This window comes from Sus scrofa, chromosome 1 (assembly GCF_054392235.1).
Source record: "Sus scrofa isolate SSC_HxYL_T2T_F1_AM1 chromosome 1, Sscrofa_HxYL_maternal_Yorkshire_Landrace_v2.0, whole genome shotgun sequence".
Taxonomy (NCBI): Eukaryota; Metazoa; Chordata; class Mammalia; order Artiodactyla; family Suidae; genus Sus; species Sus scrofa.
The window spans coordinates 139,953,106-139,980,080 of NC_139383.1; the positions used below are offsets into that span (position 1 = coordinate 139,953,106).

At 39.5% G+C, this 26,975-nt stretch overlaps 1 protein-coding gene across 1 annotated transcript in view; it reads right to left on the reverse strand.

Annotated features, from left to right (window-relative positions):
• Positions 1-658: 658 nt before the first annotated feature.
• Positions 659-26,975, reverse strand: part of KNL1 (kinetochore scaffold 1) — a 74,984-nt gene continuing 48,667 nt past the window's right edge. Inside the window, 14 exon segments of the mRNA XM_021097610.2 lie at positions 659-858; positions 860-956; positions 1,696-1,818; positions 2,729-2,847; positions 3,134-3,243; positions 4,409-4,477; positions 7,554-7,654; positions 8,674-8,775; positions 12,383-12,422; positions 12,589-12,666; positions 16,880-16,967; positions 18,903-19,019; positions 20,362-20,452; positions 23,062-23,177. Of these exon segments, the coding sequence (XP_020953269.2) occupies positions 838-858; positions 860-956; positions 1,696-1,818; positions 2,729-2,847; positions 3,134-3,243; positions 4,409-4,477; positions 7,554-7,654; positions 8,674-8,775; positions 12,383-12,422; positions 12,589-12,666; positions 16,880-16,967; positions 18,903-19,019; positions 20,362-20,452; positions 23,062-23,177 (1,272 nt within the window). The 3' untranslated portion in view covers positions 659-837.

Consider the following 26,975-nt stretch of genomic DNA (forward strand, 5'->3'; position numbering starts at 1 on the left):
CACTAATATTAAGTTCATTACCATTGCTAGAACTTGACACAACTGGTGTTTTGGGTGTGATATTGTTTGAAGTTGGTTATTAAATAAAAGGAGACTGAGAATCTTCCTGTAAAGCATCCTTCAGAAAGATGAAAACAGCCCAGGCAGAAGGGTATCTCTCTATACAACTCTATGTATTTCTATATATATTTCCTCACTGTATCACAAACACAACAATATGTATATTTACATGTACGTATTGGGCCAAAAATTAATTAACTTTCCCTCAAAATTATACTTATTAGGAAAATACTAATCGACACTATATAAGAAGGCAAGGCCCTCAAGAAAAGATCACAACCATTGCAACAGCCGAGCGCTATTGCTTTCTCTTAACAACATCTCTGGAATGGAGAAAAAGGAGGATAAATAGTTTGTAGATAGACATGTCTACCCCAGAAATACCTGGTAGGCAGAAGCCAGCAACCTAAAAGTCATAGACCTGTATATGGGAAAATGGCTAATGTTTCTGTCAGTGGTGATGCTTCCTGTTATACTTCGAAGTTACTCCTTAGGGCTTGTACTAAAGCAGACAACACAACTTTAGTTAGGAAAAATTTTCCCTAAGTGTTCTACTTCTTAAAACTTTGGTAGAAGGATGAGCAAGTTGATAGCAAGCTTTTTAAGGCCTTTCATCATTCCTGACTGCAGAGATTTAATAGTTACAAATTAACTATAACATTATCAAAAGGAATTTTACCAGGCTTCTGGAAACTAAAGATAAACAGCATGGCGACTCAGACTTAATATTCTTATCAAGTGTACTGTGCTTGATTGTTACAACTGTAGTCCACCGGTTTAGTGGTAGAAATGGCAATCAGTCCTGAAGCATACTTCGGTAAATTTCCTTGACTACATTCTTTAGGTAGTTGTCTTCCAGTGGCACTTTAGATAGAATGACAGCAATTTCATCTTGGCTGGAAAGAACAAAAGGTTAATTACTGTTTTTGGAAACTTGTCTTCATTTCAGTGGAATTCATGTTTTTGAGTATAGTCTCTGAGTCTCCTGGGAAGTACAAATAGGAATTTACGGAAATAATAAGGTTGTCCAGTTTCAACTGAGATTCTAAAAATAAGGCCTAAGAATCAATTCTGTGTGTAATTGTGAGATATCTTGACTTATCTGCTTTCTCTGGCTATAAAAATCTAAACTGTTGGTGTTTGCTGTGGATTTGAGGCAGGCATATTCTAACCTCTGTCATCTTGCAAACTGTCAGCAGTGTGTCCAAAAAGTCACAAACTATACAGTAAAAATTAAATATTTTTAGGTCTGTTTCCATAAACTAATTGAGAAAAGAATTACGACTGCATAGCTTTTTAAGTGATAATTCTGTTTTTAAGGCTATAAAACTTGTTCAAATATTTTTTGGACTAAGCACATGCAGAGTTTTTTTCCTTCTTAATTCCTCTTTTAGGTAGGAGTTTCAAAAAGTAGAGCAAGTATTAAAGAATAGACCAAAAGTCTCTAGCAGCCACTGGATATAGCAATGAAGGTCACTGATTTTAAAAGAACAAATTCTTCAAAATGAAGTCAGAGAGCGGTGACATTTTGCTTTCACTATGATATATCCATTTTCTAACCACTTTGTTATATCAAAAGATATAACAAAGGAAAAAAAGTGGTTGGAAACCCTTTCCTGAGGGTCCTTTACTCACCCAATGTTTCCAAGGTGATTTTGAATAGAGAAAGATAATGGGACAGATGGATAATGGGCCGAAAGAGACAACGTTATCTCAAACTTGGCAAATGCTGCTGAGCTGGAGAATAAAAGCCTCAATCTGTAAAAAGACAAGATCCTCAATTAAAAATACAAAATGAAATTAGAATGAAATACAAATAGTTTCCTTTTATACTAGGTTGGGTTGTGAAACTTTGGTATACATCATTTCTTGTCCTTATCAAATGAAGAGAGGGTAAAACATCTGGAACAAGGTATGATGATGGTTGTACTTTCATTATTAGCAATGAAACTCATTAATAAAATAATTTTAATATGTTTTTGACTAATTACTTACTGTTATAGGTTGATTTGTGTCCCCTAAATATTCATGCGTGGAAGCCCTAACTTGCAGTTCCTCAGAATGTGACCTAATTTGTGAGTAGAGTTATTACAGATTTAATTAGTTAAGATGAGGTCCTTCTGGAGTAGAGTGGGCCCCTAATCCAAAATGACTGGTGTTCTAATAAAGAGGGGATATTTATTTATTTTTTTCCTTAGGCCACACCTGCAGCATGTAGAAGTTCCCGGAGCTAGGGGTCACACTGGAGCTGCAGCTGTCAGCCTACACCACAGCCACAGCAACGCCAGATCCCCGACCCACTGGGCAAGGCCAGGGATCGAACCTCTATCTTCCTGGATACTAGTCAGGTTCTTAACCCACTGAGCCACAGCGGGAACTTCAAAGGGGAAATTTGGACACAGACATGCACTCAGGAAGAACATCATGTGAAGATGAAAGGAGCTATTGGGATTATATATTTACAACCAAGGAATGCCAAAGACTGCCAGCAAATGAGCAGCAGTTAGGAGAGAGGCATAAAACAGATTCTCTTTCACAGCCATCAGAAGGAATTGATCCGCAAACAGCTTGATCTCAGACGTCCAACTCCAGAACTGTGAGACGAGAAATTTCTGTTGTCAGCCACCCAGTTTGTGTTATTTTGTTATAGCAGCCCTAATATACTTACTCAGTGTTGTTCACTTCTATGTTCATCAGGTTATAATTTGGTCCCCATCGTTTTAAAAACTCAATTTCTTCTCCAAGGAGTTTGCAATGGCTTACTACCTGTGAGATTTCTTGAAGCATCTGGGAAGAATTGAAAAAAGAAAAAAAAAAAAAAAAAGTAAAAGATACAGCAGAAATTGGTACAACATTGAAAATCAACTATACTTTAAGAAAAAAAAGAAAAAGAAAAAAGATGAAAGTATGAAAACATTTAACTGGCTCTTTCATCCATGAAGAACCTCTAAAAGTTAAACAGTTTAATATGTTTATCATTTCAGGATCTACCATTACTTATATAAAATTTCATTTCTACATTTTTTGAGACAGTTAACATAATTTTCCTTTAAATATTTCAGTCAGCATTTACCTTGGGTACCTGATGCTGTGTTGAACATTTCTTCTTCCAGGATTCCTGTTGATCAATATACTGGAAAATAAGGTTATGAACTAAAAGGGAGGAAGGTGGAGCTTTATCCCCTAAGGAAAGGGAAAAAAAATCAAAAGGAGGGTATTACTTATTATTCATATATTTTATATACATATAGAAATATTAATGAGAAATACCTTCAAAGTACTAGATGTATAAGCATACACTCCATTTTATTTTTAAACACAATAAATCAACATATATAGTGAACACAAGAAGTTCTGATATAAACTCAAGCTTTCATCGCATACAGAATAGAAGTTAGTTAAAAGTATAGGCTTCAATGTGACATAATCCTGAGTTTAAATTCCAGCTTTCCTTACTTCCTGAGTGATCCTAAGCACAACACTTACTTTGCTCTTTTTTTTTCTCTTTTTCCCTTTTCTAGGGCAGCTCCCGAGGCATATGGAGGTTCCCAGACTAGGGGTCGAATCAGAGCCATAGCCACCGGCCTATGCCAGAGCCACGGCAACGCAGGATCCGAGCCACGTCTGCAACCTACACCACAGCTCAACCTAACCCACTGAGCAAGGCCAGGGATCCAACCCGCAACCTCATGGTTCCTAGTCGGATTCGTTAAGCAATGAGCCACGATGGGAACTCCAACAGTTACTTCTTTTACGCTTTAGTTCCCTAACTATAAAAAGGGGAGTAGTGTTGATATAAATAATATACACACCTGATACAGAGTAAGTACTCATAATGATAAATTTTTGGGGGGTCTTTTTAGGGCTGCACCTGTGGCATATGGAAGTTCCCAGGCTAGGGGTCAAATAGGAGCTGTAGCTGCCGGCCTGTACCACAGCCACAGCAACTTGGGATCTGAGCCAAGTCTGTGACCTACACCACAGCTCATAGCAACGCTAGATCCTTAATCCACTGAGTGAAGCCAAGGATTCAACCTCCACCCTCATGGATACTATTTGGGTTTTTTACCACTGAGCCATGATGAGAACTCTGGTAATTCTTAAAGTATAGAAATAGCTATTATTAATCATTGCTCAAGATCTAGTAATAACTTTAAAAAATTTTCTGTTAAAACCCACCCAATATTTGGAATAATTTTCAAGTAGTTTTAGGTCTAATACACATTTCTAAGAATAAATTATTAATGTTGTTTTTGTTTATATTTAATTTAGTATGTAAAAGAGTTCTCAAGGAGCAATTTGTACTTATAATTTCCAATAAAGATTAGATTAAATGTTTGGAACTTACCATCTAACAGAGATTGAAAATGCAGGTCAACAATCTTCCTATAAGCTTTGTCCAGGAAAGGAAGACCAACTAGGAAGAACCAGAATTACCAGAATTATTGTCTGATTTATTATTCTCTGTATTTTAGAATCCTACTCTTTCTGGGTAGTAGTTTTTTCACAGGCAGTTGGAAGTTTATCCTTGAATTATTTTATTCTCTGTGTATGGTAATGTCTCCCCTAAGAATGCTGAACTACACTGAACTACACACACACACACACACACACACACACACACACACACACACACACACACACAAATTTGGCCATGCCCATGGCATTTGTAAGTTCCTGGCCCAGGGAGCAAACCTGAGCCACAGCAGGGACCTAAGTCACAGCAGTGGCAACGCTGGATCCTTAATAGGAACTATAGGGGGGACTCTCTGAACTATATTAACTGGTAGGCCTTTAAAGGAACTTTAAGGTGTGGTACATACTTTGTAAATTTATCAGGGCCTCCTTCTTTGACCCCTAACTTCTCTCTCTCTCTCTCTCTCTTTTTTTTTTTTTTTTTTTGTCTTTTTAGGGCAGCACCCACGGCATATGGAGATTCCCAGGCTAGGGGTAGAATCAGAGCTGTAGCTGCCAGCCTACACCACAGCCACAGCAACACTAGATGGAAGCTGCATCTGAGACCTTCACTGTAGCTCATGGCAATGCCAGATCCTTAACCCACTGTGCAAGGCCAGGAATCGAACCTGTGTCCTCATGGATAATAGATTCATTTCCTCTGAGCCATAATGGGAACTCCTGACCCCTAACTTCTATGCAAAGATAATATTATTTTCAGGAACCATATAAAGGAAATGACTATGACTTCCCCATACCTATTACAAATACAGTGAAAATGATTTATGCTTCCAGCATTACAGTAATAAGTTTTAGGTAGCCCGGAGGGCTGATTGTTCTCCCAGACACCAGAGTTATCTCTTGTCTCTCAAATTCTGATTCTTTTCACTTGGTTGAATATTTGCTATTTGGCACTATGGATACAATAGTGAAACAGACATAATCAATCTACGTTCTCAAGAAGTGTACAGCTCAGGGGGACATACAGATAATTGCACTAATAAACACACCAAGAAGTACAAAGTGTAATAAGTGCTATTAGGAAAACTGTAGGAAGAAATGAGAACATAAATTAGGAGTTCCCTTCATGGCTCAGCGGTTAACAAACCCAACTAGGATCCATGAGGATATGGGTTCAATCCCTGGCCTCGCTCAGTGGGTTAAGGATCTGGCGTTGCTGTGAGCTATGGTGTAGGTTGCAGATGCCGCTCTGATTCTGAGTTGCTGTAGCCATGGCATAGGCTGGTGGTTGTAGCTTCAACTGGACCCCTAGCCTGGGAACTTCCACATGCTGCAAGTGTGGCCCTTAAAAAAAAAAACCCCAAAAAACTACCAGGAGAGGAAGCAGCAGAGGGAGTAAAAGGAGGGTCAGGGAAAACCTTCCTGAGAAAGTGATAATTTAGCTGAGCTTTTAAAGATTATTAGTAGACATTTATTTAGTGAAAAACAGGTGTTACGGTCTGAAAAGTCATATGCTGAAATCCTAATGTCCAATGCAATAGTATTGGGAGATGGGACTTTGGGGAGATGCTTAGATCATGAGGGTGAAACCCTCATGAATGGGATTAGTGCTCTTATAACAGAAACCCTAGAGAGGTAGCTAGGCCTTTGGTCATGTGAGGATACAATGAAAAGTGTGCAACCTCATAGAAGGCCCTCACCTGACCATGCTGGCATCATTACCTTGGACTTCTAATCTCCAGAACTGTGAGAAATCAATTTCTATTGTTTATAAGATACTCAATTTATGGTATTTTTTTTTTTTTAAATGCCAGCCTGGAAGGACTAAGACAGGAACAAGAACTTCCAGGCGTAAGAAACATCAGTATGAATGTCTTGAAGAGGATGGAATATGTCTGAGCATGAAAGACCATGATTTCTTAAAGAAATGAAATAAATCCACTGTGGCTGATATGCAGAGAACAGTATAAGATGAGGTAGGAAAAGGATGAAAAATTCAATTCATGCAGGGTCTTACAGGCTATATTAAGTATATTGATTATTAGTCTAAGAGTAGTAGGTGCATAATAAGATTTTCAATAATCACTATTGCTACAGGAAAGAAAAAGAACTGGAGAGGAAAAGGAGATGATTCAGAAAGACCAGCTAGAGTGTTACTGTAATCGTTTAGATTAGAGATGACTATTGACAGAGAGATACAAAAAAGCAGATGAGAGTTCCCCGGTGGCCTAGCAGTTAAGGATCTGGCCTTATCACTTCCATGGGTTGGGTCACTGATGTGGTACTTGTACAATCCCTGGCCCAGGAACTTCCATATGCCGCAGATATGGCCAAAGAGAAAAAGAAAGAAAAAAGTGGATGAATATTAAATCAAAATCAGTAAGTCTTATTTATGATTTAGATATGCTGGTGAGGAGGAAAGAGGTATAGAGTGATTCCTAAGTTTTAATTTTGGACTTGAATGGAAGTTAACGGTATTCATTTAGAAAAGGAACTTTTTTTTTTTTTGCCATTTCTTGGGCTGCTCCTGCGACATACGGAGGTTCCCAAGCTAGGGGTCTAATCGGAGCTTTAGCTGCCAGCTTACACCACAGCCACAGCAACGTGGGATCCAAGCCGCGTCTGCGACCCACACCACAGCTCACGGCAATGCCAGATCCTTAATCCACTAAGCAAGGGCAGGGATCGAACCCTCAACCTCATGGTTCCTAGTCGGATTCGTTAACCACTGCGCCACAACGGAAACTCCGGAACTTTTTTTTTTTTGGCTTCACCCGTGGCATGTGGGAGTTCCCAGGTCAGGAATTGTACAAGCACCACATCAGTGACCCAACCCATGGAAGTTACAATACCGGATCCTTAACCTGCTGTGCCATTAGGGAACCTCCTTATTTTACTTTTTATTTAAGAAAATAAAATTCCATTATCACTAATTATGGTTATTGCCTCTTTTAATATTTTCGGCAGTGCCTTCATTATGTCAATAGTTGTTATTATATTAAAATAAAGATATGAATCTTTAGTAAGTTTAGCCATACATTTATCTGCAGAGGAATTATTATACTCTTGCTACTCACCTGCTGGCTCTCCAAAGGTAATGGTGAGTTCTATTGTGTCATAAAGAAAGGTGAATATAGCTTGGTCATCACTCCACTCCATGATTTCCCATTCAGTCAAGCTGAAAAGAGATAAACAAGACAAAAAAACATTTTTTGAAATAAGAGGATTAACTTTTGATATCACCTGAACAGTAACATGAGCAGATGCTGGAGTTGTCTACTGGCTTAGGAAATAATCATTATTTTAATTCAAATATTGTGAATGTACAAACTTATGTGTTTGAAAGAAATAAGAACCGACTCAATCTTTGTTTGTATATCAGAGAAAAACCAAGAATAGGCAATATAAAATATTAAGTATTTTTAAATTATGATTCTTTTTTTTTTGGTCTTTTGTGTTTTTAGGGCCACACCCAAAGCATATGGAGGTTCCCAGGCTAGGGGTTCAATCGAAGCTGTATCTGCCAGCCTACGCCATAGCCACAGCAACGCAGGATCTCAGCCACATCTTCGACCTACACCACAGGTCACAGCAACGGTGGATCCTTAACCCACTGAACGAGGCTAGGGATGGAACCCGAAACCTCATGGTTCCTAGTAGGATTCATTTCCACTGCGCTACAATGGGAACTCCTAAATTACAATTCTATGGCTTTCCCACTTTGTATACTTTCAGCTCTTTCAGCTTAGTGTTGTGTATATTACCTCTTTTTTTTTTTTGTCTTTTGTCTTTTTGTTGTTGTTGTTGTTGTTGTTGCTATTTCTTGGGCCGCTCCCACGGCATATGGAGGTTCCCAGGCTAGGGGTTGAATTGGAGCTGTAGCCACCAGCCTACGCCAGAGCCACAGCAACGCGGGATCCGAGCCGCATCTGCAACCTACACCGCAGCTCACGGCAACGCCGGATCGTTAACCCACTGAGCAAGGGCAGGGACCGAACCCGCAACCTCATGGTTCCTAGTCGGATTCGTTAACCACTGCGCCATGACGGGAACTCCTTTTTTTCTTTTTGAGGATGCATTGTATTATAGGTTAAAAAATGATACACTTTATAAATACATGTCTATTGCACTAGTGGATTTACACAACCATGAAGGCACAGGATAAAACACAAATTAATGCCACCTGCTTTTCCTTACCTCAACTGATCCAGTAGCTCTTCAGTTCTGCTTATTTGTTTTTGCACAAAGTCTATTTGAGTAAGTGTCTGCTCTTTCTGTATCTCCAGTTCTAACAGATTTCTGCAAATCAAACCAGGTATTTACAGAAAGATAGAGCCATTGTTAGAAAATTCAGACTTCATTAAAATAAAAGCTTATGACAAACACTTGGAGTTCCCACTATGGCACAGTGGGTTAATGATCTGGCTTGTCCAGGAACTTCCAAGGGCAGCAAGGGCAACAGAAAAAAGAAAAGAAAAAGAAAAAAGAGAAAAAAGGAGCTGAGGTTAAAATCTTGTGCTAAATGGCTTCCTAGTGAGGTGAATGCAATCCATTTTGCATTGTTTGTTTGTTGATAAGCATTAAATTAGAAGTATGGGCCTAATTAGGAAAGGCCTAAATCTCAAATTGGGGTCCATAAAGATATCCTCAGGGGTTTATATTTCCTTTAAGATTATTATTAGACTTCCTGTGTGGCTCACAACATAACTACTCAGTGTTGCTTCTACAGTGGCTGTGGCTCCACCCCTGGCTCAGGAACTTCCATATGCCACAGGTGTGGCCACTTGCTTCAGATTCAATGAAATCCCTATCAAATTACCAAGAACATTTTTCACAGAACTAGAACAAAATATTTTAAAGTTTGTTTGGAAGCACAAAAGACCCAGAATAGCCAAAGACATTCTCAAAAAGAAAAATGGAGCTGGACGAATCAGGCTTCCTGACTTCAGACTCTACTACAAAGCAACAGTCCTCAAAACTGTATGGTACTGGCACAAAGACAGAAATATAGATCAGTGAAACAGGATAGAAAGCCCATAATTAAACCCATGCACCTACAATCAACTAATCTGTGACAAAGGAGGCAAGAATATACAATGGAGAAAAGACAGCTTGTTCAGTAAGTGGTGCTGGGAAAACTGGACAGTCACATGGAAAAGAATGAAATTAGAACACCATACACAAAAATAAACTCAAAATGGATTAGAGACCTAGATATAAGACCAGACACTATAAAACCCTTAGAGGAAAACATAGGCCAAACACTCTCTGACATAAACAACAGTAAACATCTTCTCAAATCCACCTCTTAGAGTAATGACAGTAAAAATAAAAATAAATGGGATCTAATCAAACTTAAAAGTTTCTGCACAGCAAAGGAAACCCTAAACAAAACGAAAAGAAAACCCACAGAATGGGAGAAAATATTTGCAATGAATCAACTGACAAGGGATTCATCTCCAAAATTTATAAACACCTCCTATAGCTCAATACCAAAAAAATGAACAACCCCATCAAAAAAACGGGCAGAAGATCTAAACAGACAATTCTCCAAAGATGACACACGGATGGCCAAAAAACACATGAAAAAATGTTCAACATCACTCATTATTAGAGAAATGCACATCAAAACCACTATGAGGTACCACCTTACACCAGCCAGCATGGTCATCATCAAAATGTCTACAAACAATAAGTGCTGGAGAGGGTGTGGAGAAAAAGGAACCCTAGTACACTGTTGGTGGGACTGTAAATTGGTGCAACCACTGTGAAAACAGGATGGAGATTCCTCAGAAAGCTAAAAATAGAACTACCATTTGATCCAGCAATCCCATTCCGGGGCATCTATACAGAGAAAACCATGACTCGCAAAGACACAGGTACTCTGATGTCCATTGCAGCACTACTTTGAATAGCCAAGACATGGAAACAACCTAAATGTCCATCGACAGAGGAGTGGATCAAGAAGATGTGGTACATATACACAATGGAATACTACTCAGCCATTAAAAGAAATGAAATAGCAGCATTTTTAGCAACATGGATGGACCTAGAAATTATCATGCTAAGTGAAGTCAGTCAAATATGAGACACCAACATCAAATGCTCTCACTAACATGTGGAATCTGAAAAAAGGACAGAATGAACTTCTTTGCAGAACAGATACTGACTCACAGACTTTGAAAAACCTATGGTTTCCAAAGGAGACAGGTTGGGGGTGGGGGGATGCACTGGGGTTGTAGGATGGAAATCCTATAAAACTGGGTTGTGATGATCATGGCACAACTATAAATGTAATAAATTCATCAAATAATAAAAAAAATTTTTAAAATAAGATTAAAATTTACATTTTCATTTTGATGTGAAAAATATAAGAATAATGTAGATGATAAGAATGTCCACTTTAAAACAGAAACATACCATAATTCTGGTGCCTGTATTTGGTTTTGTTTAGTTTACTAGAGCTAAGTAGTACTTTTATTTTGTTATTTTGTTAGCTTCAATTTAATTTTAGCCAAATCTTATCACCTGTCAAATAAATGTTGCCAGTTGGAATTTTTTTTTTTTCGGTCTTTTGTCTTTTTAGGGTCCCACCCACGGCATATGGAAGTTCCCAGGCTAGGGGTCCTATCAGAGATGTAGCCACTGGCCTACACCAGAGCCATAGCAACGCAGGATCGGAGTCATGTCTGTGACCTACACCACAGCTCATGGCAACACCAGATCCCCAACCCACTGAGAGAGGCCAGGGATCAAATCTGCGTCCTCATGGATGCTAGTTGGGTTTGTTAACAGCTGAGCCATGACGGAAACTCATGGAATTTTATTGGTTTTGCCATTATTTGTATTATCATTATCATTATTTGCTTTTTAGGGCAATACCCCCAGCATATGTAAGTTTCCAGGTTACGGGTCGAATTGAAGCTACAGCTGCCAGCCTACACCACAGCCACAGCAATACGGGACCTGAGCCATGTCTGTAACTTACATCACAGCTCACAGCAACCCCAGATCCTTAACCCACAACCTCATGGATCCTAGTCAGGTTCCTTAACCAGTGAGCCACAAAGGGTACTCCCTGTCATTATTTGTATCTGCTTTTAGTCTTATAGTTAAATAAGATCCATGAGTATATGAAATACATACTTCATTTTATATTTATTTATATATATATAATATTTATTTTTACCATGAAAACACAGTTTAATGCTAGGTTTATTTTCTTTGCTTTTCAGGGCTGAACCCTAGGCACATAGAAGTTCCCATGTTAGGGGCTGAAATGGAGCTAGAGCTGCTGGCCTATACCACAGCCACAGCAATGCAGGATCCAAGCTGCACCACAGCTCGAGGCAATGCCAGATCCCCAACCCACTGAGTGAGGCCAGGGATTGAACCCACATCCTCATGGATACTAGTTGAAATCGTTTCCACTGTGCCACAGTGGGAATTTCTAGGTTTATTTTAAGAAGCTCCTGATAGTATTCAAGTTTGAGACATAGTACCTTGGATTAATGTTCTGTAAACAATAGAAAATACTGTTGACTATATGGCTTCCAAGGTTAAGTTCAAAGTGGAACAGAAGCTCTGACTCACCCTTAGTCAATACTAATGTCCTCAATCTTATCAGTTTCTAGAGGTGGGAAGTCATTTATCCATGTAAAGCTTAGTACATTTTCTTTTCCTTTTTTTTTTTTAACAGCTGCACCTGGGACATATGGACATTCTGGGCTAGGGGTCAAACTGGAGCTGCAGCTGTGGCCTATTCCACAGCTTACAGCAATGCCAGATCCTTAACCCACTGAGTCAGGCCAGGAATCAAACCCACATGCTCAGAGAGACAACATTAACCTGGTGAGCCACAAGAGAACTGCTAGAATATTTTCTAACATTCAAACTGAAGGCTAACCTTTGAAGTTTTTCTTCCTCAGTTTTCAGCTGTCCCAGTTCTTTGAAAAAGAAAAAGAAAAACAAATCTATCAGAATGTACACATTAAAATATTGCTACAAAAATCACGTTTTATTGAAAAGTCTATCTCACTAATCTCACCTAAATAAACAAATTCAGAACAGAGAATTCACCCTCCCATTTATCTCCTTAATTAATTCAGTTACCTTTCTCGGCAGCTCTCACTTTAGAATCCCATTCTTCCATAGGAATGTTTTTCTGTTCATCCTCCAAACTCTTAGTTTCTAAAGTAGACAACATGCATTAGAATAACTCAGTCAAAAATAAACAACCAGAGATGAAAAGAAGAGATGGTCCCAAAATAAAGTGTTAAGAGTATTTTATAAACATTTGTCTTTTTCCACCTTTCCCTGACAAAAAAGCACTAAACTATAACAATAATACTTTCATATGAAGACCTGCTTATAGTGGCAGATTAAGAACTTTGAGCCATATGATGATCTCCAATAGTAGCTTCTCAGGGGACACTTTGAGATGGAAATTGTTTATATATAATTTACATATATCAAAGTTGTTAGGCAACCCCATGGACTAAGAAGGAACAGATACACATATACAATGTACACACACATTTAAATTTTTTAATTTGTTTCTGAAACCTCGAAATCATTCTTAAAAGCCCTATGTCTCTCTATATCCAAACCAAGTCTGGATTTTTACCACAAAAATATTTTCCAGATCTGGAGTTCTTGTTGTGACTCAGTGGGTTAAGAACCCAACTAGTATCCATGAGGATGTGGGTTCGATCCCTGACCTCACTCAGTGGGTTAAGGATCCAGTGCTGCCACAAGCATAGGTTGCAGATGTAGCTTGGATCTGGTGTTGCTGTGGCTGTGGTGGAAGCTGGCACCTGCAGCTCCAGTTCAACCCGTACTCAGGGAACTTCCGTATGCCGCAGGTGCAGCCCTAAAAAGGAAAAAGAAAAAAAATTTTCTGAATCTTTTTCTTCATCACCACCAGGCTCCCTTAATATAAGCTCTTGTCTTAAACATACTATTCCAATAACTATTTGCTCTTGATCTACTCAAATCCAGTATCTACACTGTAGCCAGTGCTTAACATCCTTCAAAGGATATTCCCTGTTCTTAGAAAAATTTAAACTCCTTAAGAGGTCCTCCTTGGCCTGGCCCCTAAAGCTAACATCTCCAGCTTTATCTCAGACTATATTCCCTTTCGTTCTCTCTATTCTAGACACATTGGCCTTATTTCAGACCCTTGTACTTGAAATAGTCTTTCCCACAAAAGGGCTTCTGCATGTGCTATTCATAGTGAACAGTCTGCTTTCTGCTTCCTTATACTGAATAGTCTGCTCTCCTGTTGATTCTTACTTTAAGATTCTTACTCAGTCTTCAGATCTTAGCTGAAATGCCATTTCCTCAGAGGGAAGCCTCTCTTGACCTAATTAGGCCAGATTTCTGTACCAGGAACTTAGAGTACCCCATGTATCCACTCTTCTACAGCAGTTAGCATAAAACTATGTATTTAATTCTTATAATCTTTTCTAGACTAGATGCTCCACAAGTGCATAAAGCTTTGTTTTTAAACACCGTAGTATTCTTAGCACTGGCACATAATGGGTACTCAATAATTTGCTCAAGGCACAATGAAGAAAGAAGAAAGAAATAGGAAGCCATTCAGTGGTACTCAGAGAAGGAGTGTGTTTTGGCTTTAGAAATTCCAGCCCTAATGGCTTCTATTATTTTAATTTTTTTATTACTTTAATTTATTTTATTTTTGTCTTTTTGCCTTTTTAGAGCTGCACTCTCAGCATATGAAGGTTCCCAGACTAGGGGGTCCAATCAGAGCTGTAGCTGCAGGCCTACACCACAGCCACAGCAACACCAGATCCAAGCTGCATCTGTGACACAGCTCATGGTAATGCCAGATCCTTAACTGAGCGAGGCCAGGGATCGAACCTGCAACCTCATGGATGCTAGTCAGGTTTGCTAACTCTTGAGCCACAATGGGAACTCCTATTATTTTTTCGTAAAGTGAAAAAGCAAGGTAATGAACAAAAGGATGGGACAGTTTAAGACTAAGGAATTCATATACTTATTACCAATTCAATGCAGAAAACATATACCAGGCACTTATTCTGTGCAAAGCATAGTGCTAAAAACTTTGAAGGACATGAGAAATAAAAGTGGATATTTCCCCCCATGTGGCTTACAATTTAATTAGGAAAATAAACTATACAAAGGTAACTATAATTACTTAATGTGATAGGTACTATAAGAAGTACTAACAAAATAGCCACAGTAGCTCAAGGGAGACAGGGAACACATCGTTTGGTAAAAAATAGAAGAATGCATGAGGCAAAGACAAAGTGGCAGGAATGCATAGAAATGACAAGATTTGGCTGAAATTAGTATGTGTAAGGGAATAATAGTATACCATGTAAGAAAGGAATATCTGAAAATGATTGTACAGAATGTTAAATGTCAAGCTCAGGAGTTTTGACTTTATTTTGTAATAAATGGAAAGACAGAAAAGTTTTCCAAGGGATAACAATGAAAACTGTCCTTCATAATTATTAATCTGGCAGAAATGTGCAGGTTGGACTGGAAAGACATAGAATGAAATTAAGAGTGTAGGAGTTCCCGTCGTGGCGCAGTGGTTAACGAATCCGACTAGGAACCATGAGGTTGCGGGTTCGGTCCCTGCCCTTGCTCAGTGGGTTAACGATCCGGCGTTGCCGTGAGCTGTGGTGTAGGTTGCAGATGCGGCTCGGATCCCGCGTTGCTGTGGCTCTGGCGTAGGCCGGTGGCTACAGCTCCGATACAGCCCCTAGCCTGGGAACCTCCATATGCCGCGGCAGCGGCCCAAGAAATAGCAACAACAACAACAACAACAACAAAAAAAAGACAAAAAGACCAAAAAAAAAAAAAAAAAAAAAAAAAGAGTGTAGAAAGATTAGAAGGCTTAAAATAGCACGTCAGAATTAATGACAACCTTAATGGGAATGGGAAAGAATACAGATGTTGAAGAAGCAGAAATGCAGAATTTGATATGAGAGACTCAAAAATAATAAAAGTTTTGAGCCTTTTACAATATACTAGAATGATGATGCCATTAATAAGGATGGAGAAACATCATAGAACTAGTTTTCCGATTTTATTTTGGAAATAGAAGACAATAAATTTAATTTTTTTTTTCACAAAATATTTAAGGTGCTTAAGGACATTTTTCTTTCTCGGCTTAGCTTGCAGCAACTTGATGTGGAATCTCAGCTCCCGCACCAGGGACTGAACCAGGGCTGCAGCCGTGAAAATGCTGAATCCTAACTATTAGACCACCAGGGAACTCCCCCTGCCCCCTTTTTTCCTTAAGAACATTTTTTTCTCACTTATGTCAATTTTTATTGTTATATATTCCAGATTATTCTATTTAGTTAACTTTTTAAAATCTTTTTTTTTTCATTATTATTTAAGTATAGTTGATTTACAATGTTGTGTCCTCTAAAAAAACATTTTTGCAGAGAGATTCAACAGGAAACTGGAAATGTTGTCTGGAACCAAAGATAAAGAGGCTAAAGACGCCCTCACCCAAAGTGACTGTGAGCCACTTAAGGGCAAAAATTTGTGTTATATAGTATCTTTTTTCTGATGCTAAGCATGGTTTCTGCCATGTGGTAGGTGCTCAACAAATGCTTGATGAATTTAACTAAATTTGGGCATTATTTATATAAACCTAATTGTTAAGGCAGATGAAAGCCTTAGGAGAGAGAATATAGAAATAAGTAGATGATAAAAATCTGTCCCCATACAAGGAGTTAGAGAAGGGCCAATAGACGAGCTAAAAGGTACAACCAGGAGAAAATAATAGGGTCAGGGAAGTGCATTATCATAGAGTTCAGGTAGAAGAAAGTGTCAGGAAAAAAAGAATAACCAGGGGGTTCCCTGGTAGTTTATCAGTTAAGGATCCTGCATTGTCACTGCTGTGGCTCAGGTCACTGCCATGGTGAGGGTTGATCCCAGGCGTGAGATGAATAACCAGCATTGTCAAACGCTAAAAGAGATCAACATGACTAAGGACTGAGAGCTATCAAATTTGATGATTATGTGAAACTTTATGATCTGTGAAAAAGCAGTTTCAGGACAATACTAACAAACTGGAATTATGGGAGGTCAAATTGAAAGGATAGATAATTTTCAAATAGAAATAAATTCATTTATTTAAAAAACAAATAAAAAAAAAACATAAAAACCCAACAACACAAGATTATGGTCTAGGTTATGAAGAGCTTTCCAAAGAGACTTATTCTCTTGGGCATCTCTTGTTGATTGTGATATGAATGACCACAGAAAAGGAGCTCTAATTTAATGTCTCAAACTGATACTACAAGCCTTCAGCATAGTACTACCAGCAATGTGTACTATAAGGAAGCATTTAGATACAATTAAATTTTCTTTTGGAAAAGTATTCAAGGTACTTTACCTATTTCCACCTCAGTGAGACAGTCATCCATCTTCTTAAGTATGTTGTCCATCTGGTCTATCCTTATCTGAAGTTTCTCCCTCTCATTCTAAACATACAATTTTACAGACTGTCAAGTTAAACCTCCAAACAAAACATTGTAACATTAAAAATGGTTCAAATTGCTAACATAACTGCTGTGTCTATATCATGAACAGACAAATCTTAAAATGAAGATCAAAGATTCAAGTCTGGTCTTAATTTTTTTTTTCTTTTATTTTTAAAAAAGGCTTCATAACAGATTGTGGGAGTTTCTGCTATGGCACAGTGGGTTAAGGATCTGGCATTAGTGCAGCTGTGGCATAGATCATAGGTCCAGCTCGGATTTGATCCCTAGCCTAGGAATTTCCACATGCCATGGGGACAGCCAAGAGGAAAAAAAGAGCCTTCATAACAGATTAATATAAATTCATTTTTGTACTTTCCTTTATTTCAGCATTTTCATGTAACATGAGCTGCTAATATACATTAATTAAAAAAAAAAAAAAAGATTTCAGAAGTCCCCATTGTGGCTCAGCAGAAATGAACCCAACTAGTATTCTTGAGGATGTGGCCCCATTCAGTGGGTTAAGGATCCAGCACTGCAGTGAACTGCAGTATAGGTTACAGGCAAGGCTTGGATCTGGAGTTGCTATGGCTATGGTGTAGGCCAGTGGCTGAGCTCTGATTTGACCCCTAGCCTGGGAACTTTCATATGCCACACCTGCACCACCTCCCCCTAAAAAAAAGATTTCATAAAAAATATTGTATGGCCAAACATGGGAAACACTGGTCAAATATAATTATAGCATTTTTTTCCTTTTAGACTAGAAAAAAAATTTTCCGACCTTAGATTATAATATGCTAGCTATTATATTTCTCCAAAAGGGGGACACACCATGTAATATTTCCCAGACTTATTTACCAATGTAAAGTTTTTTTTTTGGAGGAACTTTCTTAAAAGATGATCATTTTGGGAAATGCTACTTTATTTTTATTTCTTCTATTTATTATTTTTTCTGTGGCATGTGGAAGTCCCCAGGCCAAGGACTGAACCCTTGCCACAGCAGCAACCCAAGCCACTGTGGTGATAACGCCAGATCTCTAACCTGCTGCACTAGAAGAGAACTCCAGGAAATGTTACCTTAAATACATGAACACGCATACATAACCAAGTATGGACTATGAGGAAGATACTACTACACCATAGTCCTTAGCACTGGAATATCAAAATCGTATAGTTTTATTTCACTATGTAAAATATAGATAACAAATGAGATGAGGCGTAGAGCCATATTAGTAAATATATTGTAGAATTACTGAGGATGCCAGGATTTGCTACTTTTCATAAACTGAACCCCATGTCTAATGAATAATTTTTAAGTTTTTTGTTTATTTTTTTTATTTTTTGTTTTTCAGGGCCACAATTGCAGAATATATGTTTCTAGGCTAGGGGTTGAATTAAAGTTGTAGCTGCCGGCCTATGCCCGCAGCCATAGCAACGTAGTGTGTGAGCTGCATCTTCGACCTGCACCACAGCTCACGTAACACAGATCGAGGCAAGGAATCAAACCCACGTCCTCATGGATACTAGTCAGGTTCGTTACCACCACGTCACCATGGGAACTCCATTTTTTTTTTTTTTTTTTTGCTTTTTAGGGTCGCACCCGCAGAATATGGAGGTTCCCAGGCTAGGGGTCCAATTGGAACTACAGCTGCCGCCTACACCACAGCCACAGTAATAGAGGATCCAAACCACATCTTCGACCTACACCACAGCTCATAGCAATACCAGATCCTTAACCCACTGAGAAAGGGCAGGGATCGAACCCACAACCTCATGGTTACTAGTTGTTTCCACTGCGCCACGATGGCAACTCCGGGAACTCTAATTTTTAAGTTTTGGCCCAACTCTCATTCACATGTCTCCTAAGGAACATTCATCATATTCCACAACCACTATGAAGTAATTATAGTAGCTAAGCTCTTAAGTGTCTCGAATTACCTGAGCCGATTGTACCAGCTTGCTGTATAGAGCCACTTTTCCTTGATGAGTGAAGATTTTAGTTATCTTGGTAAAACGCGATTTTATTTTGTTCAGGTGAGTGCCAAAGGCCTTGAGCTGTAAGGCAAAGTTAAAGACTATAATTCATTAAAACAAATGAGTTAGAAAAGGCAAATAGTCTGAGAAGGCTGGTTGAACTGCCACATGCTAAGCTATGCCCATTCTAGACTGTGATTCTTTTTTTTTTTTTTGTCTTTTTGCCATTTCTTGGGCCGCTCCTGCAGCATATGGAGTTTCCCAGGCTAGGGGTCTAATCAGAGCTGTAGCTGCCAGCCTAAGCCAGAGCCACAGCAACGCTGGATCCGAGCCGCGTCTGTGACCTACACCACAGCTCACGGCAACGCCGGATCCTTAACCCACTGAGCAGGGCCAGGGATTGAACCCACAGCCTCATGGTTCCTAGTCGGATTCATTAACCACTGCGCCACGACGGGAACTCCTAGACTCTGATTCTTAAGGCTTCTAATTTGGCAATTTAATTCCATTGAATAATTAAAGAAGAGAAACAAAGATTTCAATTTTGATTTTTTTTTTTTTTTTTTTTTGGTCTTTTTGTCTTTTCTAGGGCCGCACCTGAGGCATATGGAGGTTCCCAGGCTAGGGCTCTAATCAGAGCTACAGCTGCCAGCCACACCACAGCCACAGCAATGCCAGATCCTTAACCCACTGAGTGAGGCCAGGGATTGAACCTGCAACTTCATGGTTCCTAGTTGGATTCATTAACCACTGAACCATGACAGGAACTCCTGATTCCTTCTTTTAATTAATTTATATTACAAATTAGAAAATGACAGGTTTTTAGCTAATAAAACCTTTGCATATATTAGGATAAATATAAATTGAGTTCCTTATTATTTAATTAATTAATCTATCCTCCATCTATCTAAGTGAAAGGCAAATAAGAATGAGGGAACTCTAAATAAATTTCAGGAGTTCCCGTCGTGGCACAGTGGTTAATGAATCCGACTAGGAACCATGAGGTTGCGGGTTCGGTCCCTGCCCTTGCTCAGTGGGTTAATGATCCGGCGTTGCCGTGAGCTGTGGTGTAGGTTGCAGATGCGGCTTGGATCCTGCGTTGCTGTGGCTCTGGCGTAGGCCAGCGGCTACAGCTCCAATTGGACCCCTAGCCTGGGAACCTCCATATACCGCGGGAGCGGCCCAAGAAATAGCAAAAAATACAAAAAAAAAAAAAAAAAAATTCAAATATATTTCATATATTAAATTGATCACTTAGTGTTTGAAAAGATTATATATTAACAATGACTCGTATATAATAAAACCTAGTTAACATATTACATCTGAGAAGTAAATTAAATACTCATCACTAATTACTAGTTTCACAATAAACATTGTTCAAAATGTCTACACTGATTCCATTCAGAAAATGAAACAAAAGTACCTCCTCATCAGAGCAGTGTCTCATTCTTTCCCACAGGTTCCTATTTACATCAGTCAACAGTTTATCTTGGTTCAGTGCAGAAAGCTTTAATCTGAAATACAGAAAAGTTAATTAGCATGGAGCTCAGAATTTAGCTATAATGAATCAACTTGGATCTGTAGGCGTACTTAATTTAATTTTTCCTAGTTCTTTTCTACATAAAGTAGGGAATTCACTCAGAAACAGTAGCCAGCCTGATTTGTTCTTTTTCTTTTTTTCACTTTTTTTTTTTTGAGGGCCCCACCAGCAGCATATGGAAGGTCCCAGGCTAGGGGTCTAATTGGAGCTACAGCTGCCAGCCTACACCCCACAGCCACAGCAAACAGGGATCCGAGGTTCGTCTTCGACCTACACCACAGCTTACAGCAATGTCAGATCCTTAACCCACTGAGCAAGGCCAGGGATTGAACCCATATCCTCATGGATCCTAGTTGGGTTCATTAACTGCTGAGCTGTGAAGAGAACTCCCGTGCCAGCCTGATTATTTCAACACTTGTAGAACAGTTCTAGGATGTTATGATTCAAAAATGTCTCTGCCAAATAGAAATCTCATCCTCCAAAATGAAAAAAAATTGTCTTTTTTGGGGCCACAACTGAGGCATATGGAAGTTCCCAAGCTAAGGGTTGAATCAGAGCTACAGCTGCCGGCCTACACCACAGCAACTCAGGATCCAAGCTGCGTCTGCAACCTACACCACAGCTCATGGCCACAATGGATCCTTAACCGACTGAGCAAGGCCAGGGATCGAACCCAGGTCCTCATGGATACCAGTTGGGTTCGGTAACCACTGAACCATGATGGGAACTCCAAAGTGAAAATATGTTGCTTATAAAGAATCCTCAGAGTTCCCATCGTGGCGCAATGGTTAACGAATCCGACTAGGAACCATGAGGTTGCGGGTTTGGTCTCTGGCCTTGCTCAGTTGGTTGGGGATATGGCATTGCCGTGAGCTGTGGTGTAGGTCACAGACGCGGCTCGGATTCCGCGTTGCTGTGGCTCTGGTGTAGGCTGGTGGCTACAGCTCTGATTGGACCCTTAGCCTGGGAATCTCCATATGCCGTGGGAGCGGCCCAAGAAAAGGCAAAAAGGCAAAAAGACAAAAAAAAAAAAAAAAAGAGAATCCTCAAGGCCTGCGAATGCATAATTATTCAAAGTTGTAGCTTTTATTTTAAGTAAAAGTTCCAATTCAGTTCAAAGTCTTATCTCACCTTTATAAGAATAGCATTTAAAAAAAGCAGCAATGCTATTTATTAGTCTCTTGTTAATAAGCAGAGGAAATAAATTTTTATCAGATGATCTTATATTCATGCACATAGGTGCAAAATCAAACAGTAGAGCACATTTAACAGACCTCATTGTATGCAAGATCTACTTATTCAAAACAAAACATTCTCAGACAAATCTTGAGACATCCAACTCTTTTAAACAACATGAAGATAAGAAATCTGTCTTGTTCATGATGAACCTCAGGACTTAGTACAGAGGCACATAGTAGGTGCTCCATATTTATTTCTTTAATAAACAAACCAGAATCAGGCAAATCAAATCTTCAGGACTTTAACAGCATCATAAATTTCTAGTTTTAAAGCTACTTAACTCCTTTAATTTTAATTTTTAATTTTTTAAATTTTTTGTCTTTTTGCCATTTCTTGGGCCACTTCTGTGGCATATGGAGGTTCCCAGGCTAGGGGTCGAATCAGAGCTGTAGCCACTGTCCCACGCCAGAGCCACAGCAACGTGGGATCTGAGCCGCGTCTGTGACCTACACCACAGCTCACAGCAACGCCGGATCCTCAACCCGCTGAGCAAGGCCAGGGATCGAACCAGAAACCTCATGGTTCCTAGTCGGATTCATTAACCACTGTGCCACGACGGGAACTCCATCCTTTTAACTTAATTTATTGAGGTAACAATGGCTTATAATATGTAAGTTTCATGTGTACATTATATTTTGATATTGCTCACCACCAAAAGCTTTAAAAATGATTCTTAAGAGTTATTCTATTTATTTTCAGTTTGTAAGATTCAACTTTAGTTCAGCAATTCTAGGTAAGTATGATATAAACATTATTTTGGGTTGCAAGTTCTGATTTACCTGCGAGAATCTGGATATATCTAATTTGTACTCTGCAGCATCTACTTATACCAAACCACTAAGCTTAGTCTGAGTAAACCATATACTTTTATAAATGTAAATTAAGGGCAAATGTGATAAAATCATGAACTCAAAGGCAATCATGAGTTTAGGCACATATAAATCTCTAACGGGTACTATCTTCTTTTAAAGATTTTTTTTTTTGCAATCAGTTTGTTATCATAACCTAATAATTATTGTTTATTAAGGACCTACTCTTTGCTAAGAATGGCATGAAAACTTTCATATACACTATTTCTACTGCTCATTTCTCCCTACTGAGTAGCTATTAATACCCTCAATTCACAGATGTGGAAATGAGGGTTAAATGACTTACATAAGGTTATACAGCTAATGCTATCCAAGAATGAACTTTCATCTGACTACAAAGCTCTTTCCCACATTCCATATGACACTGCCAATTAATGCTGTCAGTTTTTCCTATGCCAGTGTTACTCTAGTCAAACCCCGGCACACAAATTATTCACCCATCCAACAAAACATAAAAAAATGAAAACTTTCATACTCTTCAATCTTCTGGCGAAGAGCTTCACAATCTTCTCTATAAATCTGTATTTTGGGCCGGTAAACACATTGACTTAACATCAGGTCTTCTGGAGTAGGTGGTGTGTTTACAGTAAACTGGAAAAAAAAAAAAAATTCCCTCAAAAGCAGTATTTTGAGGACAAAACCATGCTCAAGAACTGTTTCAAGTCTGAGTGCCTATTTTTATTTATTTATTTATTTATTTATTTTTCTTCTTAAGGCTGCAGCTACAGCATATGGAGGTTCCCAGGCTAGGGGTCGAATCAGAGCCGCAGCTGCCAGACTACACCACTACCACAGCAACGCAGGATCCAAGGTGCGTCTGCAACCCACACCACAGCTCGTGGTAACACTGAATGCTTAACCCACTGAGCAAGGCCAGGGATTGAACACATGTCCTCATTGATACTAGTCAGGTTTGTCAACCACTGAATCCTTATGGGAACTCCTCAGAGTGCCTATCTGTAAAAATTATGCAGGAATTCTGTAGTGGCGTAGCAGAAATGAATCCAACTAGGAACCATGAGGTTTCAGATTCGATCCCTAGCCTCGCTCAGAGGGTTAAGAATCTGGCGTTGGAGTTCCTGTCGTGGCTCAGTGGTTAACGAATCCGACTAGGAACCATGAGGTCGCGGGTTCGGTCCCTGCCCTTGCTCAGTGGGTTAACGATCCGGCGTTGCTGTGAGCTGTGGTGTAGGTTGCAGACGCGGCTCGGATCCCGAGTTGCTGTGGCTCTGGCGTAGGCCGGTGGCTACAGCTCCGATACAACCCCTAGCCTGGGAACCTCCATATGCCGCGGGAGCGGCCCAAGAGATAGCAACAACAACAACAACAAAAAGACTAAAGACCAAAAAAAAAAAAAAATCTGGCGTTGCTATGAACTGTGGTGTAAGTCACAGACTCGACTCGGATCTGGTGTTGCTGGGGCGCTGGTGTAGGCCAGCAGCAACAGCTCCGACTGGATCCTTAGCCTGGGAACCTTCATATGCCCCAGGTGCAGTCCTAAAAACACAAAAGAAAAAAATAAATTAAAAAAATAATAATAAATAAATAATATACAAAGAAAAATTGGAAAAATTCCAATTTTTTTGTTTTTACGTTTTTTTTACAGATGAACCAGAAGCATATGGAAGTTCCCAGGCTAGGGGCTGAACTGGACCTGCAGCTGCAGGCCTACGGCAAGGCAGGATTCAAGCCTCATCTGCAACCTACAGTGCAGCTTTCGGCAATGCCATATCCTTAACCCACTGAGCAAGGCCAGGGATTGAACATGTGTCCTCACAGAGACAACATCAGGTCCTAATTAACCTGCTGAGCCATAATGGACACTCCCAAAAACTGTTAAGCTACTAGTTGGAAACTGAAATCAAGTCTCTGAGGTCAAAGTCCATTTCTTTTTCTCTCCCTCTCTCTCTCTTTTTTTTTTTTTTTTTGTCTTTTTGCCATTTCTTTGGCCGCTCCCGGGACATGTGGAGGTTCCCAGGCTAGGGGTCTAATTGGAGCTGTAGCCGCCAGCCTACACCAGAGCCACAGCAACGCGGGATCCGAGCCGAGTTTGCAACCTACACCAGAGCTCACGGCAACGCCGGATCCCCAACCCACTGAGCAAGGCCAGGGACTGAACCCGCAACTTCATGGTTCCTAGTCGGATTCGTTAACCACTGCACCAAGACGGAAACTCCCCAAAGTCCATTTCTCATAGATGTTGACAGAAACTGGATGTTTCACACAAAGTACTGAAAATGATTTGAAAATGACTACATGTTAACTTGTCAATTATACTTTGATAAAGCTGGGGAAGGGGGAGGAAAATGGCTACATAATATTCTTATAATATCAATACCTGAAAATTCAAATTTACCAGGAGCCTCTTCATTAAAGGAAAGAAAAAAGATGCCAATTTCCCAGATTATCCTTTTCTATTCTCTTTCTCTATTCCTGATCCTTACTTCTATCCTAGGTTGTACTCAAACTTTTCTGGCATATGTAAAGTAAGACAGTAAAAATTTGGTTATTTTTAAAAAGTCTTGGAGTTCCCATCATGGTGCAGCAAAATGAATCCAACTGGGAACCATGAGGTTGCAGGTTCGATCCCTGGCCTTGCTCAGTGGGTTAAGGATCCAGCGTTACATGAGCTGTGTGGTGTTGCAGACGTGGCTCGGATCTGGTGGTGTTGTGGCTCTGGCATAGGCTGACAGCCACAGCTCTGATTAGACCCCAGCCTGGAAACCTCCATATGTTGCAGGTGGGGCCCTAAAAAAGACAAAAGACAAACAAACAAACAAACAAACTATATATATATATATATATATATATATATATATATATATATATATTCATTTATAAAGGTCTTATAGCTCTAATACTATCACTTTTGGATGTCCTTGAAGCAACTGCAAAAACCAAGTCAGCTCATTCCAAATAAAAATCAAACTAAACAGGAGTTCCTGTCGTGGCACAGTGGTTAATGAATCTGACTACGAACTATGAGGTTGAGAGTTCGATCCCCAGCCTTGCTCAGCGGGTTAAGGATCTGGCGTTGCCATGAGCTGTGGTGTAGGTTGCAGACATGGCTCAGATCCCACGTTGCTGTGGCTCTGGTGTAGGCTGAAGACTACAGCTCCGATTCAACCTCTAGCCTGGGAACCTCCATATGCCGTGGGAAGTGGCCTTGGAAAAGGCAAAAAGACAACAACAACAACAAGTCAAACTAAACAATATCCCACAACTGTCCATTATTCATAGGCAGTGTGGCACGGAACAAATTGTTTTACCACTATGCTTTGGTCTTCTTATCTATAACATGGGCACAAAATTAACCAACCTATTAAGATTAAAGTAAAAACTGTATTTATTTTATTTATTTTCTTTTTTCGTCTTTTGTCTTTTTAGGGCCGCACCTGTGGCACATGGAGGTTCCCAGGCTAAGGGTTGAATCGGAGCTATGGCTTCGGGCCTACATCACAGCCACAGCAACGTAGGATCCAAGCTGCGTCTGAGACCTACACCACAGCTCACGGCAACGCCGGATCCTTAACCCACTGAGCAAGGCCAGGGATCAAACTTGCAACCTCATGGTTCCTAGTCAGATTCATTAACCACTGTGCCTAGACGGGAACTCCAAGTTGTATTTATTTTAAAGGTACCAAAGCTCAGGGCCTGCTAAAGTAATATAACAAATGTTAGTTTCCTTTTATTCTCCCTTTTTAGTTGATAAAATAAAAGGAAATACGAATGAAGTTTTAATCTGCTTTCTCTATCTATAACAAGCTTTCCAACAGATGTGCTAAGAAAGTATAAAGTGCTAAAAGCAAAACAAACAAAAAAAGTGCTAAGAGCAACTATAATTGAAGTATTTTTTAGGCAAAATTTATAAGCAAAAATCAAAGCTCAATGCTTCTCAAAAAGAAATGGCCAACAACTGGAGTTCCCATTGTGGCGCATTGGAAACAAATCCAACTAGCATCAATGAGAAAGCGGGTTCAATCCCTGGCCTTGCTCAGTGGGTTGAAGGGTCTGGCATTGCCGTGAGCTGTGGTTTAGGTCGCAGACATGGCTCAGATCCTTTGTTGCTGTGGCTATGGCGTAGACCAGAAGCTGTAATTTTAATTTTGACATTAGCTTGAGAACTTCCATATGCTGCAGATATGGCCCTAAAAAGCCAAAAAAAAAAAAAAAAAAAAAAAAAAAAAGAACAAAAGAAAGAAATGGCAACACTAGATTTCTTTCTTTCTTTCTTTTTTGATCTGAGGCATGTAGAAGCTCCCAGGCCAGGGATTAAACCTATGTCATAGCAGTGACAACACCAAATCCTTAACCACTAGGCCACCAGAGAACTCCAGATTTTCTCAAAGAAATCAAGCCTCCTTGGGAAATTGTCTGATTGTCCTTCAT